This window comes from Myxine glutinosa, chromosome 4, assembly GCF_964187855.1.
Source record: "Myxine glutinosa chromosome 4, kmMyxGlut1.1, whole genome shotgun sequence".
NCBI lineage: Eukaryota > Metazoa > Chordata > Myxini > Myxiniformes > Myxinidae > Myxine > Myxine glutinosa.
In genome coordinates, this window is record NC_136264.1 from 52,406,058 (window position 1) to 52,424,523 (window position 18,466).

Genomic DNA, 18,466 nt, shown 5'->3' on the forward strand with positions numbered 1-18,466 from the left:
GATATGAAAATCCCATTCAAATTTCAAGTGAATCGGATGAAAATTGAGGATTTTAGAAATTCGAAATTGTTGTTGCCCTTTGGCCTATGTTGACCTTTTGGCCTATGCTGATCTCAAAAATAGTTGGTGGTTCAATTCACTTTGCTGATATGTATATCCTATTCAAATTTCAAGTCAATCGGATGAAAATTGAGGATTTTAGAAATTTGAAAAGAGTGGTTGACCTTTGACCTATGTTGACCTTTTGGCCGAAGCTAATCTCAAAAATAGTTGGTGGTTGAAGTCAGTTCGCCGATATGTAAATCCTATTCAAATTTCAAGTCAATCGGATGAAAATTGAGGATTTTAGAAATTTGAAAAGAGTGGTTGACCTTTGGCCTATGTTGACCTTTTGACCTTTTGACCCCAAAATATATATAGGATTTTGTCGGACCACGAACTCCACCATTTGGTAAAGTTTCGTGAATATAGGTTTAAAATTGTGACCTGTAGGCAAGTATAAGTGAGCGGACAGACAAACACACACACACACACACACACACACACACACACACACACACACACACACACACACACACACACACACACACACACACACACACACACGAGTGATCAACATACTTGCAAATTTTTTTGTTTTTTTTTGCAAAGTAATAAATATATATATATATATACGAGCCGAAAGCATCGGCGTTGCCCGGGTGCTTTTTGAATGCATTTACTACTATAATTCAGCTTTTACTCGTGGCCGTAGAAGATTGACTACTATAATTCAGCTTTTACTCGCGGCCGTAGAAGATTGACTACTAGAATTCAGCTCAGCTTTTAATTACGAAATGGGCCCAGCCCGGCCGAAGCAGCCTCGACTGGCCTCGCCACCTAGCCTATAACCTTCCCGGCGCCTGTCCCGACATTTTTTGTTTCAGAGGTTTCCTCCTATCTTTCACCGTTCAGGAGATTAGTGCCTGCAGACAAACAAACAAACAAACAAACAAAAACTTTCTTTTATATATATATAGAAGATAAATAATGTAGAATAGATAATATAGATAAAATAGAAGATAGAAGATAGAAGATAAAAGATAGAAGATAGAATATAGAACATAGAACATAGAAGATAGATATATAGAATATAGATATGTATGTATAGATACACCTACACCTGCACAGATAAATCTGCACCCCTTTCAAAATTTTGAGCTTTTGTTACCTTATAGCCTGGAATGAAAATGCATTAAATCTTACTTTTTCCACCTTTATTTACACATTGTAACCCACAACTTCCAAGTGAAAAACAAATTCTCCAAATTCCAGAAAATTTATGAAAAACACAAAACTAGAATATCTTGGTTGGATAAGTGTCCACTCCTCTCTCTGATAATAGCAATTGTAAATTAGCTCAGGTGTAACAAATCCTAACCAATTATTCACAGGTCCCCCTACTTCAGGAGCATTGTGAAAGTTAACACAAGGCCTGTTGTGTCTTTGGTTTGAAATGCTTCTTTTCAGGGCCTGCTGGAAAATCAACCCGTATTGTTTTTTATTACACATGGAGAATCTTCCACTGGGGTTTTACAGTCATTGGATGGAATTGGAGAGCTCTGTCACAGGTGAGTCTGTCTGTATAACTGCTGTGCCATTATTGATGACTTCAGATAAGAAAGTCATAAAGAATAGAGGATAGGAAGAAAGAGTCGGGAATATTTAACACTGAGGTGCAATGCGATTGTCACAAATATTATCCCATAAAAATTCACCTTTTGCCAAATTAATATTTTGTTAGCTTGCAATAAGTGTTCAAACATGCTGCCCCTGAAACATTTTGAAGCAATAAGTTTGGAAATAAATTTGTTATTCCCAAAGGCCTTCCTGGATGATTTTACATCACAGCTGGCAGAAATATAATAATGAGGAATGACATCATTATCATCGTCATCTACCTGACTGCATTCTTATTATGATGATTTTCAGCCTTTCATCTGCTATAAATGGATGAGGTGTGTGTGTGTGTGTGTGTGTGTGTGTGTGTGTGTGTGTGTGTGTGTGTGTGTGTGAGGCATGGTTTTTGGGAAGTTCTACTTGAGCTTTCTGATGTGGAATGTGATACACTGAATTGATTGACGTGACCTCCTGAGTTGATTAGGCTAATTAACGACAAGTAATCTCGAAGAATTTGCATGTTTCTAAACACACACCATGTCAAGGTGTATTGAGCAGATTAATAGGTCCTTCCATGACATGCCATTCTATACAAAAGAAACAAGAAAGAGCAATCAGAGATTGCAGACCCACACCAGGATGTTTTCAGTGGTTTTTAAGGCGTTTGTGTTAAAAACAAATATGGCGGCCGAACCACGTGACCGATGACGTCATATCATCTTGATCGGAAGAAGTTTTGTACTTGTCGAATTATGATGTCATAATGGAGGAAACCTATGACATCATCATTAACATATTTTATTCCCCATAGAGAGTTCTTTACAATGAGCCATGTCTCATTTTTTTTTCCATGCAGTGCTTTCAGAGATATAAAGGTGCAAAGTTTTTCGGTTTTTCCAAGTGTTACGTGCTCCTCCCCGACGCCCTGGTCACGGTGTACCTCCGAGCCCCGAGAGGAGTCACGGCAGAAAAATGTGTTATTCTGTGTCAAAAATCAATGGCGAAACAACACCAATTGTTACCAACAAACAAATATTGTATTAAAAAACACACAAGAATAACAGTACAACAATAATAGTAATCAAGAGTACAATCAATATAACTCCTATGATGGTACCATCAGTTTCGCAATATATAACTCACTGTGCTCCAAGTGAGTGAAACAAGAACATTCCCAATGTCTCTTTCCCAAAGTCGATCCCAGCTCCAAGCCAAGCCGATCCGCTCCAGCGATCGCCAGAACAAGATCGAATCAAGACCAGAATCTCGTTCAGATGAAAGTCACAGTCACGCGGCCAAAGCTGCCCAAAGGTGCACGTGGGCAAAGCGGTGCAAAGGGTCCCGCGGTCAAGCTGCACCAAGGCACACTCAAGGCGACTGGGAAATCTCACCCTCGGGTATGGACTCTCACAGCTCTGAGTCGGCGAACTGCAAAGTAATCTTCAAAAGTCACGGTGCACACACACACATCAGATACATCTGAAAGCGGTGAAAATGTTCGAAAAGAAACGAAACCGCAAGCTAAGCACAAGTCCTGCGCGAGTCAAAATGGCCGACGGCCCGGTCTCGTGGCGCAACAGCACGGCGATGATTCTCTCCTGAATCGATAGCAAAAGCTGACACGCAGGTTAATCTGTCACAGAGCTAACCACTCTGTCGAAGGAATCCCTTCCCAGGGAAACCCGAAAGTTCGCAAGTGACTGTTGTTCGCCAACGTTCACTCCAGACCGCAAATAGCTCGGCTCCTTCTAGCTTCTTGTCCGACTTCACTCGCTCCGCCCTTTTTCCTCCTCCTCTTCCTCTTCATCGATATCCGGTTCGTGTTTCATTTTAAAACATTCCTTTTACCTTTTGACAATAATAATTGCTATTTCCCTCAAACAACAATAATAATATTACATGGAACCAGAAATGTCTCAAGTGGATGAAAGCCACCACAACGGAAGTGACAAATCCGTAACACTCCCCCCCCATCAAGAAAGAAAGTTTGAACATAGGGAAAACTTTCCTTGCAGGCAAAACTTTTTTTTTTTTTTTGAATGAAGGTTAAGGGGTTGTGATCAAAAATCCAAAACAAAGCAAATCTATAGCACTTTTTAGGGAGGCCGAGCTGAGAGCCAGGTTTCATGGTGGTTGGGTGGTGAGGCCTGGAAGTATTCACTGCATGGACACCTTTAGGAACGTGGCGTTCACGGTTAGTCCGTGTAGGAATCTTGGCTCGGCTGCTCCACAGCATTCAGTGCTTGAAACTCTTCCTAACTTTCATAATAATCACGGTTGGAGCGCTTGTCGCTGTAGTCACGTGAATAGCAGTCTCCTTCTCGGCCACTACCCTGATAATCACCACTTCGGGAGCTGCCGTAACTCTGGGAGCCTCCATAGTAATATCGACTGTTGCCACCACCAAAACTACCACTCCCACCCCGGGAGCCATAGCCACCCCTGAAACTACCTCCACGTTTTCCTCCTCTGTAGCCCCCTCGACGCCCATGGCCTGCCTTCGACTATTAAGGTCCGACCATCCAAATCCTTGCCATTCAAATCCTTTTCTGCATCTTTGGCATCCTTTGTGTTTTCAAACGTGACAAAGCCAAACCCTCTTGACTTTTGCGTCTCCCTGTCTTTTATCAGCAGCACTTCCAAGAGCGGTCCATATTTGCCAAAGACAGAGTCCAGAACATCTTCCCTTGTTTTGAAATTCAGCCCACCTACAAAGAGCTTGCCAACATTGCCTCCATTCGTGACTCGTGTGTGCTGACACTTAGTTTCAGGGTACTTGACAAGACGCGTCTGTGCCAAGCGTGACATCATTACCTTCCTCTTCTCTTCAGAGCGCTTCCTACCCATAGCACGAGTCGCGGTACCGGATGGAAAGATACCCAGAATCCCCTGCTCTAACTGCGTGGCGTTATTTTCCATACTAGGCTTTTCAACAAACATCGGGTTACAAGAAACTTGACCACCGGCCAAATCATTCCCGATAACAAAAGATTCCCTCCACAGGAAGAGTGGCTTGTAACCCTACGGTGACCGGTCCTGACACCAAATCAGACTGCAAACGGATGACATGAAGTGGAGCTTTAACATAGCCACCAACCCCCTGTAAACGAACACTAACACCAGTTTCCGTCTTCTCTGACAATGGCAAAATGCCTTCAAGCATCAAAGATTGATGTGCTCCTGTGTCCCTCAATACCCTAACCGATCTCTGGTTAGTCAAGTCTCCATCCAGTGACACAAACCCCTCTGAAATAAAAGGTTTGTAACCCTCTTGAACAAGGTCGTTCTGAGATGCCGGAACTTTGGCATGGGAACCTTCACAAGACTCTGTCCTCCAAGGACGATTTCTCACATTTGCCAATGCATTCGGAGTTGTACTAGTCTGACTCCGCTCCTGATTTTTCCTTTCCAGGGCATAGCATTGGGACATCAAATGTCCAGGTTTCTTGCAAAAAGCGCAAGTAGGCCTGGAGGAAAAACTCGTGGTCTGCCTCGAGCCCCCCGGAAGATAAGTCTGTCTTGGAACTGTAGTCTTCTGATCCCTAAAAGTCGCGGTATCAGAGTTGTCCTCATAGTCATCTCTAGGCCGCCCCCATGAATATTCGTTCTCCGCACCGGATGGACCATAACTCCCCTGGCGAACTCTAGGCGGGAAGTTAGGTTTGTGGAACCCCATCCTATGTGTCAAGGCATAGTCATCTGCCACGGTTGCTGCCTCATACAACTCTGGTACATTCTTTTCCTCCAGATGTATTTTAATGTCCTCATGGACACACTGTTTGAATTCCTCCACCAAGATCAAATGTCGCAACAGTTCGAAGTGTTTCCCAATCCCCTTCGAATCACACCACCGATCAAACATGGTTCCCTTCATCTGGCAAACTCCACATGGGTCTCACTCTCCCGCTTCCGGAAATGCATTCCGGAATTTTTGCCGGTAAGCTTCAGGGACCAATTCATAGGCTTTGAGAATGGCTTTCTTCACTTCCTCATAATCTGTACATTTGTCAATCGGTAAAGCCGAAAATATATCTTGAGGTTTACCCACCAAAACACTTTGCACTAACATAGTCCAGGACCCCACAGGCCATTTTAGCATTTGAGCCACTTTCTCAAAGTGTAAAAAAAACTTGGCTACCTCTTTTTCATTGAAGGGTGGAACCAGCCTCACATGTTTACCAACATCCCAGGTGTTCTGACTAGTTGTCGAACCAGCCGGCATGGATGCTACCTCTCTCCGTTCTCTCATTAATTCCAGTTCCTTGAGTTTAATTTCCCTCTGACACTCCATGTCACGTTCCTTTAACTCCCTTTAGGCTCTTCTTTCCTCTGCTTTTTCCTTTTCTCTTCTTTCTTCGAGTTCCCTTTCAGTTCTCCTTTCCTCTGCTCTTCTCTCCCCGAGTTCTCTTTCCTGTGCTACTCTTCTTTCCTCTGCTTTCCATTCCAACTCTTTTAACCTTTCCTGGCTCTGCAGTTGCATCTCCATTTTGCGGAACTCCACATTTTCTTTTTCCTCGGGTAACCAATCCAAGGCTACCTCTGTCCATGTGCCCTGTCCCACCAGAAATTCTATCACCAATGTCTGCATCTCTGCTTTCTTCATATTAACTCGGACCTCCAAGTTAAAATGTCTGGCCAATATCAAGAGTTCCGACTTTTTTTAATGCTTGGAACTGTGCCTCATTAGGGGACGCCGCAAACTGTTCTGCGTCAAACACCATGGTGACTATTAGTTAACACCTGTTAACCTTCACACAAAAAAATTTCCTTTTTTTTTTCTTGAAAAATTTGGGAATGTCAGGAAAAAATTCCAAATTTTGGGAATTTTAGGGAATTCTATCCCGGACAAATGTTATTAGGGAATTTAATCCCAGACGAAGACCCAATTTCAAGCCCCCGAGTCAAATGGACGAGCCCCCAATTTCTGTTACGTGCTCCTCCCCGACGCCCTGGTCACAGTGTTCCTCCGAGCCCCGAGAGGAGTCACGGCAGAAAAATGTGTTATTCTGTGTCAAAAATCAATGGCGAAACAACACCAATTGTTACTAACAAACAAATATTGTATTAAAAACCACACAAGAATAACAGTACAACAATAATAGTAATCAAGAGTACAATCAATATATCTCCTATGATGGTACCATCGGTTTTGCAATATATAACTCACTGTGCTCCAAGTGAGTGAAACAAGAACATTCCCAATGTCTCTTTCCCAAAGTCGATCCCAGCTCCAAGCCAAAGCCGATCCGCTCCAGCGATTGCCAGAACAAGGTCGAATCGAGACCAGAATCTCGTTCAGATGAAAGTCACAGTCACACGGCCAAATCTGCCCAAAGGTGCATGCAGCCAAAGCGGCACAAAGGGTCCCGCGGCCAAGCTGCACCAAGGCGCACTCAAGGCGACTGGGAAATCTCACCCTCGGGTATGGACTCTCACGGCTCACAGTCGGCGAACCGCAAAGTAATCTTCTAAAGCCACGGTGCACACACACACATCAGATACGTCTGAAAGCGGTGAAAATGTTCGAAAATAAACGAAACCGCGAGCGAAGCACAAGTCCTGCGTGAGTCAAAATGGCCGACGGCCCGGTCTCGTGGTGCAACAGCACGGTGATGATTCTCTCCTGAATCGATAGCAAAATCTGTCACAGAGCTAACCACTCTGTCGAAGGAATCCCTTCCCAGGGAAACCCGAAAGTTCGCTAGTGACTGTTGTTCGCCAACGTTCGCTCCAGACCGCAAATAGCTCGGCTCCTTCTAGCTTCTTGTCCGACTTCACTCGCTCCGCCCTTTTTTCTCCTCCTCTTCCTCTTCATCGACGTCCAGTTCCTGTTTCATTTTAAAACATTACTTTTACCTTTTGACAATAATAATTGCTATTTCCCTCGAACAACAATAATAATAATACATGGAACCAGAAATGACTCAAGTGGATGAAAGCCACCACAACGGAAGTGACGAATCTGTAACACAAGATGGCGCCCATAACACGTGACCTATGACGTCATAATTATCATTAAACAATTGTACAGGTGGAGTTGCACCTATGGTGAAAATTTCCTGTCAATCGGACCAACGGTTGCAGAGAAAATCATATTTATTCTGGGTGGACAAACAAACAGACAAACAGACAGACAAACGGACTCAAATGCAATACCCTCTCCTCTGGCGAGGGTAATGATAACATTGTAGCAAAGCATATATTAATTAATCCTTATAATATTAACAACAATAATGATCTTAGTTAAATTTGGCAATAATAATAACAAACATATCTTCACTTCCACCTGCCCTGCCCCAAGCACGGCTGTTTGGTGAAAGGCAAAGCTAATGCTCAAGCAGTACGGTAGGCAGGTATGCTTCAAGGCCGTTAAGACCAATGAGAATTTGGTCCAATGGTCCAACGACCCACTAGTTTAATCATAATTAATTGGAAGAGAAAATGAAACAAAGATTGAGAAAAAATATTGAGAATTATTAACGAACATTTACCAATTTTTTTCACCTCGCATGAATATATTTATAGTCCGACAGCTAAGCTAAATATAGCATAACAATTGTGCATTTTGCGAGGAAAGCACCAAATTTGGCACACTAGTAGACTATCATATTATGAAAAGATCTGGATATTGGGCCATCTCAGATTCAGAGATTTGATTTTTGCAAGATTTGCAGATTTTGCAGATTTTCAAGCTGAGATTGCAACGCCAGGGACGGCCGACTCCTTCCTGCGAGATGCCCACGTCACCCGCACAAGAAGAGCTCATCAAATCACTGCAGCGGCACTGCACATCCTGCAACACCGTGCGTATGAACGCCACTGTATGACATATGCTGATGATGCAGAAGACCTGCCTGAGTTCGAAGACTGGTGTCACCAGAGAGGAGAAGACATTCCCAACTTTCAGTACTGGGCAACTGTGCTGGAACTAGAGATGTTGGTACTGGTCTACGTGCGTTCTCTGCGGCAGGCTTCATTCACGATGTACCTTGATGCCCTGACGGAACTGGTCCCATGGTTCCATGCCTTAGACCACACACACTATGCCAGGTGGGTCCCTGTTCACCTGAGGGACATGGTTGCACTCCCAATGAAGCACCCAGATGTAGCCAGAGAATTCAGGGCTGGCAACTTCACTGTACAGAAGACGAAGAAGGTGTTCTCTTCGATCCCAATCGAATCGAAATCTTGCAAAAATCAAATCTCTGAATCTGAGATGGCCCAATATCCAGATCTTTTCATATGATAGTCTACTAGTGTGCCAAATTTGGTGCTTTCCTCACAAAATGCGCAATTGTTATGCTAAGTTGCCCCACTATAATTACCATTAAGCAGTTAAAGCAACTTCAGTGAATTTCCTCAGGTTTTCTGTGGAAGCAGCCACGTCTTGCCTTTCCGAGTCTGTGATTGGCTGCGAAACGTCACAAGCTTCTCACAGCCAATTGTAACACAGAAAAACTCAAAGGGGATAAAAGTTGTAACAAGGTATCCGTAACAAGGGGAAACTTCAGATGAATTATGTTGTAGTGAACCAGAAGAGTCTGGAGCAAACATGTTCCAAACCTTGAAGAACAGAGAGGCAGTTGTGATGCCAAACAAGCCGATGGCTCGTTGAGGTACATCTCAACCTGAGGTGTACATGACAAGCTAATGGTTGGTCAGCTACAAGAGCAGGTGGTCTTTTTGTATGATGTTGACACAATGGTACATGGAAAGAGTGATTGGCAGTGGGATTGATTCTAGCATGGTTTTGCATTTAGCATTCACTGCATTTGGCAATTAGGGCCAAAACATCAGGCCTACATCAGTGTCAGTGTCAGGTGACATTGAGCCGACCACCCATCCCATTCCCGAAAGGGTATGCAGTGGGGACTTCCTCCCTCTGTCTCAAAACACTGGCACCGATCTTGGCCTGGCTCAAACAACAGTTCCTGATGGGATGGCATGCCGAGCAAGGTCTAATCCACATCAGCAATTAACCCGACTATAATTACCCTGCGCTCGCGAAGCTGAAAGCACGGTTAGGCAATCGGGTGCGTATGTGCGGCGTACGTGCATGCGCGTCTGCATTTTAAAATTCATTTTGTCGACAACCGTTCGTCCGATTGACACGAAATTTTACCATAGGAGTCCCTCCGCCTGTATAATTTTTTATTTATAACTATGACGTCATAGGTCACGTGGTACAGGCGCCATCTTGGAAAAAACGTTTTGGAAAAACCTCTAATAGCCCAACACCCCACTCTCCCCCATGAATGTAACAGTATTTAGTAGGTTGCATTAACTGCACAATGGAGGTTTTTTCATGTCATAATAATGTGCAGCAACAATCCTGTTAATGATCAGACACAGTGATTCACAAGTCTCCAAATGTAAATGGAATGTTGTAAACTTTGCAAATGCGTGAAAAGCAATATAAATGTGAATGGAAAAATGAATGTCAATGAACAAACTGTCCAGTCTCAAAAAAGGAAAGTTATTTGGCTATCCAAGCAGGATATCCAGCTGGAGAAATACTGAATTATTCTTACCTGATATTGCCCTGGTGTGCAGACATGGCTGCCTGCTCCTGGTGGACTCCGTGGCTGCGCTGGGAGGGGTTCCACTTTACATGGATGCACAAGGTTCATTTCAGAAAACACCACTATTTTTCCATTGTTGGTGCTGATGATTCATTAACATTTTCCAAAAACGCAACAACAAGATTGTTATTGTTCAGGCTTTTAAATGAAACAATTAATCAATTAATTAATTAATTAATTCATCAGGGTTAGATTGGGGGTGGTTACAACATGCATTTTAACAACATGTATTTTAAAGGCCATTTTCCCTACTAGAGCGGGGGTTAGCCTTGCGGTCCCCATGACAATCTTCTCCATTTTGCCCTATTTTCTGCATCTCTCCTTGTTAACCCCCTTGCCCGCATTTCTACTTCCACCATCTTTAGCCAAGTCTTTCTCAGTCTTCCCCGTCCTCTACTTCCTTCTACATTCATTTCCATCACTCTTCTCAACCAGTCACTTTCATCCTTCCTCAACACATGACCAAACCATCTCAACCTGTTCCTCTTCACAGCATCAATCACAGGCTCTATTCCCATCATCTTTCGCAATTCATCATTTGTCTTCCTCTCTCTCAACGATACTCCGCACATCCGTCGAACCATTCGCATTTCCACCCTTTCCAACCTTCGTTGCTGCTCTACGTTCATTACCCATGTCTCGCTCCCATAAATCATAACACTTCTCACACATGCAGCATACACCTTTCCCTTCAGCTTCAACGACACTCCCCTCCTCGTCAGCACGCCACTCAGTTCCCGAAACTTCTTCCATGCACATCTCACTCTTGCAACCATTGCCGAGTCTGATCCACCTTCTCCATTCAGCATGTCTCCGAGGTAGCAAAATGTTTTCACACCTTCCAGCTTCACGCCGTCTCCAAGATCCAACTCAACATTTCCTCCATCTGCAGCTCCCTCTGTGCACACCTTACATTTGAATGTAGCTGCCACACTGGTTAATGACCCTCTCAGACCACTACATTTTTGATGAACCCACTCAGCGCACATTGTACATTGAATGGAGTTCACTCCGACACCCTTCCTACACACAGCACACGGCCACTTCCCAGTTCTTTCCACCTCACCACATGCTTTACCACTTGCCATCACCTTCGTCTTTCCGATATTCACCTTCAGACCTTTTGTCTCCATACATTCCTTCCACTTGTTCATCTTTTCCTTCAGTCCATCCATACTTTCCGCAATCAACACCAGATCATCTGCATACAACAACTCCCACGGTAAACCCTCCTTTACTTCAAATGTGCTGTCTACGCAGGTAAACAAGTAGTACCAGTCAGAGTGGAAAGATTAGTTTATGGAAACATGTCCCTGAAATGTGTAGATACATTTTGTTATCTTGGTGATATGATTGCTTCAAGTGGTTGTGCAGAGGCAGCAGTGTTTGCAAGAACTAGAAGTGGTTGGAGGAAGTTTATGGAGTTGTTAACCCTATTGACATCAACGGGGATCTCTCTCCAGCTAAAGGCAAAACTTTATGCACATTGCGTTCGTAGTGCGATGTTGCATGGCAGTGAAACCAGGGCGATCAAAAAGGAGGAGGAATGGAGGTGTGAACGAAATGAAATGAGAATGATGAGATGGATGTGTAATGTGACACTGAAGGATAGAAATTAAATGTGGAATTAAGAAGTAGTTTCGGAATAGAGATCATTAGTGAGGTTATGCGTAGGTGTAGGTTGAGGTGGTTCGAACATATGGAAAGGATGGGGGAGGACAGCTGTATAAAGAGGTGTATACATATGAATGTGAATGGAAGGAGAGCTAGAGGCCGTCTAAGGAAAACATGGAATGAGTTGCTGAGAGATGATCTCAGAGTTAAAGGACAAATTACAAATTCTTGTGATTATGTGTGACATTGCATCAGTGTCACAGCTAGAATAGTGATGCAAACAGTGAGCTGAGTTCAAAATTTTGAATCCAGTCCAATTTGCATTCTCTCAATACAGCACCAACAAAAGCTTCATATATATAAATGAGAGAAAAACTTTCCTTCACCAATGAATTCCATGGTCATGACACATTATCGTTGAAATGTCTTCCTTTCCTGTGGATCATTTTCCTGCAGAAATTGATGCGCTGTACACGGGTTCGCAGAAAGTGTTAAGCTGCCCTCCTGGGCCGTCGCCCATCGCCTTCAGTGACCGAGCATGGTAAAAATGGATGCAAATCACCAAAACGTCTTCGTAAGGACTCAATTCAAATGTGGCCGTTTCTACCATAAATTTATCTTGTGATACAATATTGAGATTAGGATAATCCTGATGTCCATGATACAGCAATGCATTATATGTTGCATGATATGCCATTCTTAATATTTATTTTGTGATATCTTCTACAATTCATTATTTTTCAAATTCCACTCAAATCTTGTCTCCACGATGTGGATTGTTACTTTGCAATTCTGGGACAAGGCCAATCCCTTCTTGCCTCCACTAGCAAGGGAGTGGGGGCTGAAGCTCGACTAAACTCATGCCTAATAGTTGGAGCCTATGCAATTGTCTGGTCAGAAGAGCCTTAAAATTTTCTATATATATATATACATAATATATATATATATATATATATATATATATGTATATTTTTTTTTAAGGAAACAAACTTTGTGTTCAATAGTAAGGGCATTTTATGAGATATTTCACAAATCTGTTAACTAAATTGTTACCAAAAAATTTCTTCACCAATATGTTTGTAAAGGTGTGTAATAACATGTGTTAAAATGTTGAAGTTCAACTCCCGTGGGAAACCCAGAAAAAAAGCTGTTGAATTCGGGTACCGAAAAATTATTTTCGAGAATTTTTATTTTTTTTAATCGGCCCTTAAGTAACTTATGAGGGGTCAAATAAGGGTTTTTCATGATTCTGAGTTGATTGTTAACATTTATATTTTCACTTTTACATTTACACACAAAGTAGCTTTTATTTCACATACATATATAATACTCAAGAGTTATTTCTCATTCACAATGTCAGAAGTTTCAACAGTCATTGTCTATGTCTTCTTCAGACTCAACAACATCATGACTGCAGTTTCTGCATGTAATGCCATTACAGACTCCACAGGCCGAGATGCACGTGACCCCATTCTTCTTGCAGCTGCATCGCCGGTTGCTGCAATCTCCATGACAATTACAGCTCGTGAACTGCAATAGCTCCTCAGGAGCCGTGGGGTCCAGTGTTGGAACTGGCTCATACCCATGCACACCTATTGTCCATCCATAGTCACTGGGGTTCAGAGACATGCTCTGTAGAAGGATCCAGTCCCGGGTCTGCAGGTAGGCACGGAGTGAATGTTGTGCAGCTGCACCCTCTGTTGGAGGTAGAGTCTCTGGTTTGATCACTCCTGCCGCTGCCTTCCTTGAGAACATGTTGTACCGAATTTCACCCAATGTAGTATCTCGTCCATGGTAAATGTACTTGAAAATCGCAGTACCAGCCTTGCAGGAACAAGTGTCAGCTGACTATCGATGTCAGTCATACTGTGTGTGGTGGGGTATGACTTTGGACCTAAATCAATCAAGGCAATATCATTGGATATGAACTTGAGTGCCGTCTTTATGATCTGAGTCTTCTCATCTCCATGGTCAAGATTAGCATGATGCACTCGCAGAATATTGTCGGTGCCATCTTTGAGACAGAGTACATCTGCCCTTCTTTCCTGTGTTGTGAAATACAAGGTGTCTTCGTATTTCTCTAGAAGTTTTATCTTTAGCCAATGCTTTGAATAAGAAAGTCTCTTCCCTGGTGACTGATCAAACTCCTGCAGCTTTTCATGGACTTGGTCCATGTTCATTACCCCATGCTCTAACTCTGAGTCTAACCATTCGCAGAATTCAATAAAAACTGCCTCTCGCTCCTCATCAATACTCCTCTGTCCTCTCTTCCTTTTTCCTTCCTCATCAGTCTTGGACAAACTGTCACCTCTCGCAAACATAAGTTTGCATCGCAAATGGTACAGTGTTTCTTCTGCTACCAAGTCGTTGATCCCTTCCAGGCGTCCAGTGACTTCAGTGCCCCAGTCATCCCCGCGACTCCGTGCTGTCTTCAGCAAGCTTGCCTTCAGTGTATCTGCAGTCAAATTATCTGGCACTCTGTATTTCTTTCTAGCTTGTGCTGGATTATTTTTGTAGAGCTGGGCTGGTTGGTTGCAAAGAATGCATACATCCTTATACAGGAGGTCAACTGACTGTGATCTTCTAGAACTGCAGCCAGTTGATGAACTGAACTCACAAGTAGTGCGTCTTCTCTTCAACTTTGATGACTCTTTCTCTGCCTTTGATGCTTGAGCTGACTTATTGGTGGTTGCAACAAAGTTGTTGTACAGATCATTTTTACACTTCTGGTGGTACCTCAGTTTTCCTTCCTTTTGAGCCTCCTTCATACGTTCCACAACAGTAACATTTTCGACAGTTTCTGCTTGTTCCAATAAAGTTGAGTATCCCTTTGGAGTTGCCTGTATGAGCCTTTCAGCTGGTGTATCCGAGCGTGCACAGATGAAGCAATTGAGCACAGGTGGAGTAACGTCTTCATCCATATTGCTAGACTCCATGTCCTGCAAAGTAGAAAATGAGATATATTTAGAAATTATTTTTCCACAAAGGAGTGTCTGTGGTGAAATATAAATGTTAACAATCAACTCAGAATCATGAAAAACCCTTATTTGACCCCTCAAAATTTACTTAAGGGCCGATTAAAAAAAATAAAAATTCTCGAAAATAATTTTTCGGTACCCGAATTCAACAGCTTTTTTTCTGGGTTTCCCACGGGAGTTGACCTTCAACATTTTAACACATGTTATTACACACCTTTACAAAGATATTGGTGAAGAAATTTTTTGGTAACAATTTAGTTAACAGATTTTCATGTTTCCCTTACTACAATGCAAATCACCTTCATGAAAAAGAAAATCTTGTTAAAAGAACGAAATATTTACACAACTAGCAACGGTACCCACCCTACGGGTGGGGCTTCAATTGGGAGGCCCAAATGAAAAGGTAAAATATCAGAAATTGAAGGCTTTTTAAATTTTAAACGATTCATATAAACATCCGTTAAATCATATTACACGCAAATCATCAAAATCTAAACAGTATCTTACTATAATTCACCAAATGTCCCACAATGATCGATACACTATGATCGTGATCGTGAATCGCCGTGATCGTGTATATAAACATCCGTTAAATCTCGATCGGTGCAGCCGTTTGTGCGGCACCCGGAAAAATAACGTCATGCGGGAGCAAGTATCAGCAGGATGTGGCAGTGTGGGAGTCCACGTTTCTGATCCTCCTTCATGCCGAAGTAGCCCACCACTTCTCCAAGCATTCCGCTCTTCAGTTCCGCCATGAGAGATTTAAGCTTGATACTGAAGACGCGTGCAGTTAATACTCCCGATGTAGTATGTACTCCCGATACGTGTTTCCTTCATTGTAAAAACTTCCGAATCCACAGTTAAAAGGATTTTGAGCTGTTACAGCCTTGGCAACATCGATGGAGACAGCGATCTGTTAGCGTATTCACCGCCCAAATAGCTATGTGGAATTCTCTCATGTAGAGATTAAACTAATGGTGTTCACAATCGCTATGTCGTATGTACTCCCGATACGTGTTTCCTCCAGTTGAAATGGGTTAGAATTCTCTCAAGCAGGGATTCAACCCATGTTCTTATAAAAGGTCTTTGTCCGAGGTCACCGAGTTCGATCGGTGCAGCCGTTTGTGCGGCACCCGGGAAAACAACATCATCACAATGAGAACAATGAACGTTATGAGAACGCGAATGTTATGCAGGAGTCCAAACCTGAGAATGCTGGAGACTAAAGCTGAAATTGGGAAAACCAAATAGCCTATTTTACTCCTGGAGATCCCAGGATTATCCACCCAAAATATCGTTGTGTTCAGTTCAGCAGTTTCTACGGCACCTTCGAACAGACAGACAGACGGACGGACATTTGGTGAATTATAGTAAGATATACCTTAATGTTGTGTCCACCTTTTCCTTCAAAACCATTGAAGAAATTCTTCTTGGGATACTTTCAATTTATTTTGTTATAAACTCCTATGGAATGGTGTTCCATCAAAGATTATTTAAGTTGGTGGATTTTTAAAAACTTTTTATTTTTCCAAATAGTCCCATACAGCTTCAATAATATTAAGATATTGGCTTTGAGGGGCCATTCCATGTGTTGAAGGACCCCAGCTTCTTCTTTCTTTTGAAAATAAGTTTCAATAACTCCAGCTGAGTGTTGGGATCAATTTCTTGCTGCAAGATGAAGTTTGGACCAATAAGTCTTTCACCACTATGGATATCATGGTGGATTAAAATTTGTTAGTACATTACTGCAGTCAATATATCATCAATTTTCAACAATTCTCCAACAACACTGGAGTGTATGTACCCCAAACTTGAAATGTACCCCCAAACTTGAATTTAACCTCCTCCATGGATTGCATTGGTGGATTCAAGCAAGGCTCTTTATAAGTTTCAGTTTTTCATCGTCTCACATCCTGTCTTTGATTAGATTCAAATAACTAAAACAGACTCATTTGTCCAAAGCACCTTTGACTGAATGAATGATCGTTTTTAAGGCCATTTTCCCCGCTAGAGCGGGGGTTAGCCTTGCGGGCCCCATGACAATCATGGTTCCCTGTTTGAGGCAATGTTTTTTTATGGCCGGATGCCCTTCCTGACGCCAACCCTTGGTCACGCTCTTACGATGCGCAGGGATACGGTGTACCTATTCTAAATCGGGGTGCACAACCGTGATCATTCATCCCAGCAAGCTGGTACTCAAATTTGCCGACCTCGGAAGGATGACAGGCTGAGTCAACGCCCCCTGGTGTTAATTCAGCGATCGACCAGGATTCGAACCCAGGATCCTAGGATCCCAAGCCGGCACCCTAACCGCTAAGCCAACACCAGGCTTTGACTATTGTTCCATATTCCAAATTCTGTGTTTCTTGTACATGTTTTTGCATTTTTATCTTGTTCTCTTTTCTGAACAGATGTTTTCTTACTGCAACACATTGTTTAAGTCCTGATTTCAAAAGTGACCTAGGTACTGTTAACGGATGAACGACACCTGAGCCTTCTGCCAGTTGTGTTGTCAATTCAATGTTTGTCTTATCTTACTATAATTCACCAAATGTCCTTCCGTCTGTCTGTCTGTCCGTTAGAAGGTACCGTAAAAACTGCTGAACCGATAGCAACGATATTTTGGGTGGGTAATCCTGGGATCTCCAGGAGTAAAATAGGCTATTTAGTTTTCCTAATTTCAGCATTGGTCTCCAGGATTCTCAGGTTTGGACTCCCGCATAACATTCGCGTTCGCATAACGTTCATTGTGACGATGTTTTCATTGTGACGATGTTGTTTTTCCGGGTGCCGCACAAACGGCTGCACCGATCGCTGCACGGCTGCACCGATCGAACTCGGTGACCTCGGACAAAGACCTTTTATAAGGACACGGGTTGAATCCCTGCTTGAGAGAATTCCATCCCCCTCCCGGCCATCATGGCCGTCTCTCCAACTTACAATCCCACGAGATATGCGGAAAGGACGACCCAAAACCAATATAAACATCATTCGTATGTAAACATGATTAAAAGTAAATAATGACCTCGGCCAAAGTTCAAACGACATTTAATCTCTACATGAGATAATTCCACAGAGCTATTGGGGCGGTGAATACGCTAACAGATCGCTGCCTCCATCGATCTTGCCAAGGCCGTAACACCTATTGGCTCAAAATCCTTTTAACTGTTGATTTGGTAGTTTTTACAATGAAGGAAACATTAACAATGTTGTTAAAAGTTTATTTTGTGATTAATTGGAGTTATGTTGTTTGGAATGAAAAAAGAGATATCGACTTCAAGTGAATGACGACATGCCGTGATGGTTTCTACGTTCTGAACGTGAACTTCGCGGATCGCCATATGCAGATTCGCCACGGTCCCTCGATCGATGTTTCTATAAGTGAACGTACCCGTTTGTTTGCGAACGGGTACGTTTTTCATGGACGTCCTTCACGAACTTGCTGTCCATGTCTGACGTGCGACTGAAGGTGCTACAGGAATGTGGAATTTATTGGTTTCATGCTTTAGCATTCGCCGTATCTGCATTGCCTGTTTGCTTCTGGCCTCCCACGCATGCGTAGCATGGGTATCTCCCTAGTTTCTGTTATTTAAAGATATTGTACTCAAGTATTTCTCATCCTTTTGAGACAGC

At 42.8% G+C, this 18,466-nt stretch overlaps 1 protein-coding gene across 6 annotated transcripts in view; it reads left to right on the plus strand.

The window, feature by feature from the left end:
- The window catches only part of AGXT (alanine--glyoxylate aminotransferase), a 177,502-nt gene that overhangs the window by 94,921 nt on the left and 64,115 nt on the right, over positions 1-18,466 (plus strand). For all 6 annotated transcript variants that reach the window (XR_013623057.1, XM_078775702.1, XM_068112324.2 and 3 more), the window contains 3 exons: positions 1,510-1,610; positions 10,213-10,283; positions 12,312-12,396. Coding sequence is in view for 5 of the 6 variants with exons in the window: in XM_078775702.1 (XP_078631828.1) it covers positions 1,510-1,610; positions 10,213-10,283; positions 12,312-12,396 (257 nt within the window). In the remaining variant the exon portion in view is untranslated. The remainder of the gene's footprint in view (positions 1-1,509; positions 1,611-10,212; positions 10,284-12,311; positions 12,397-18,466) is intronic.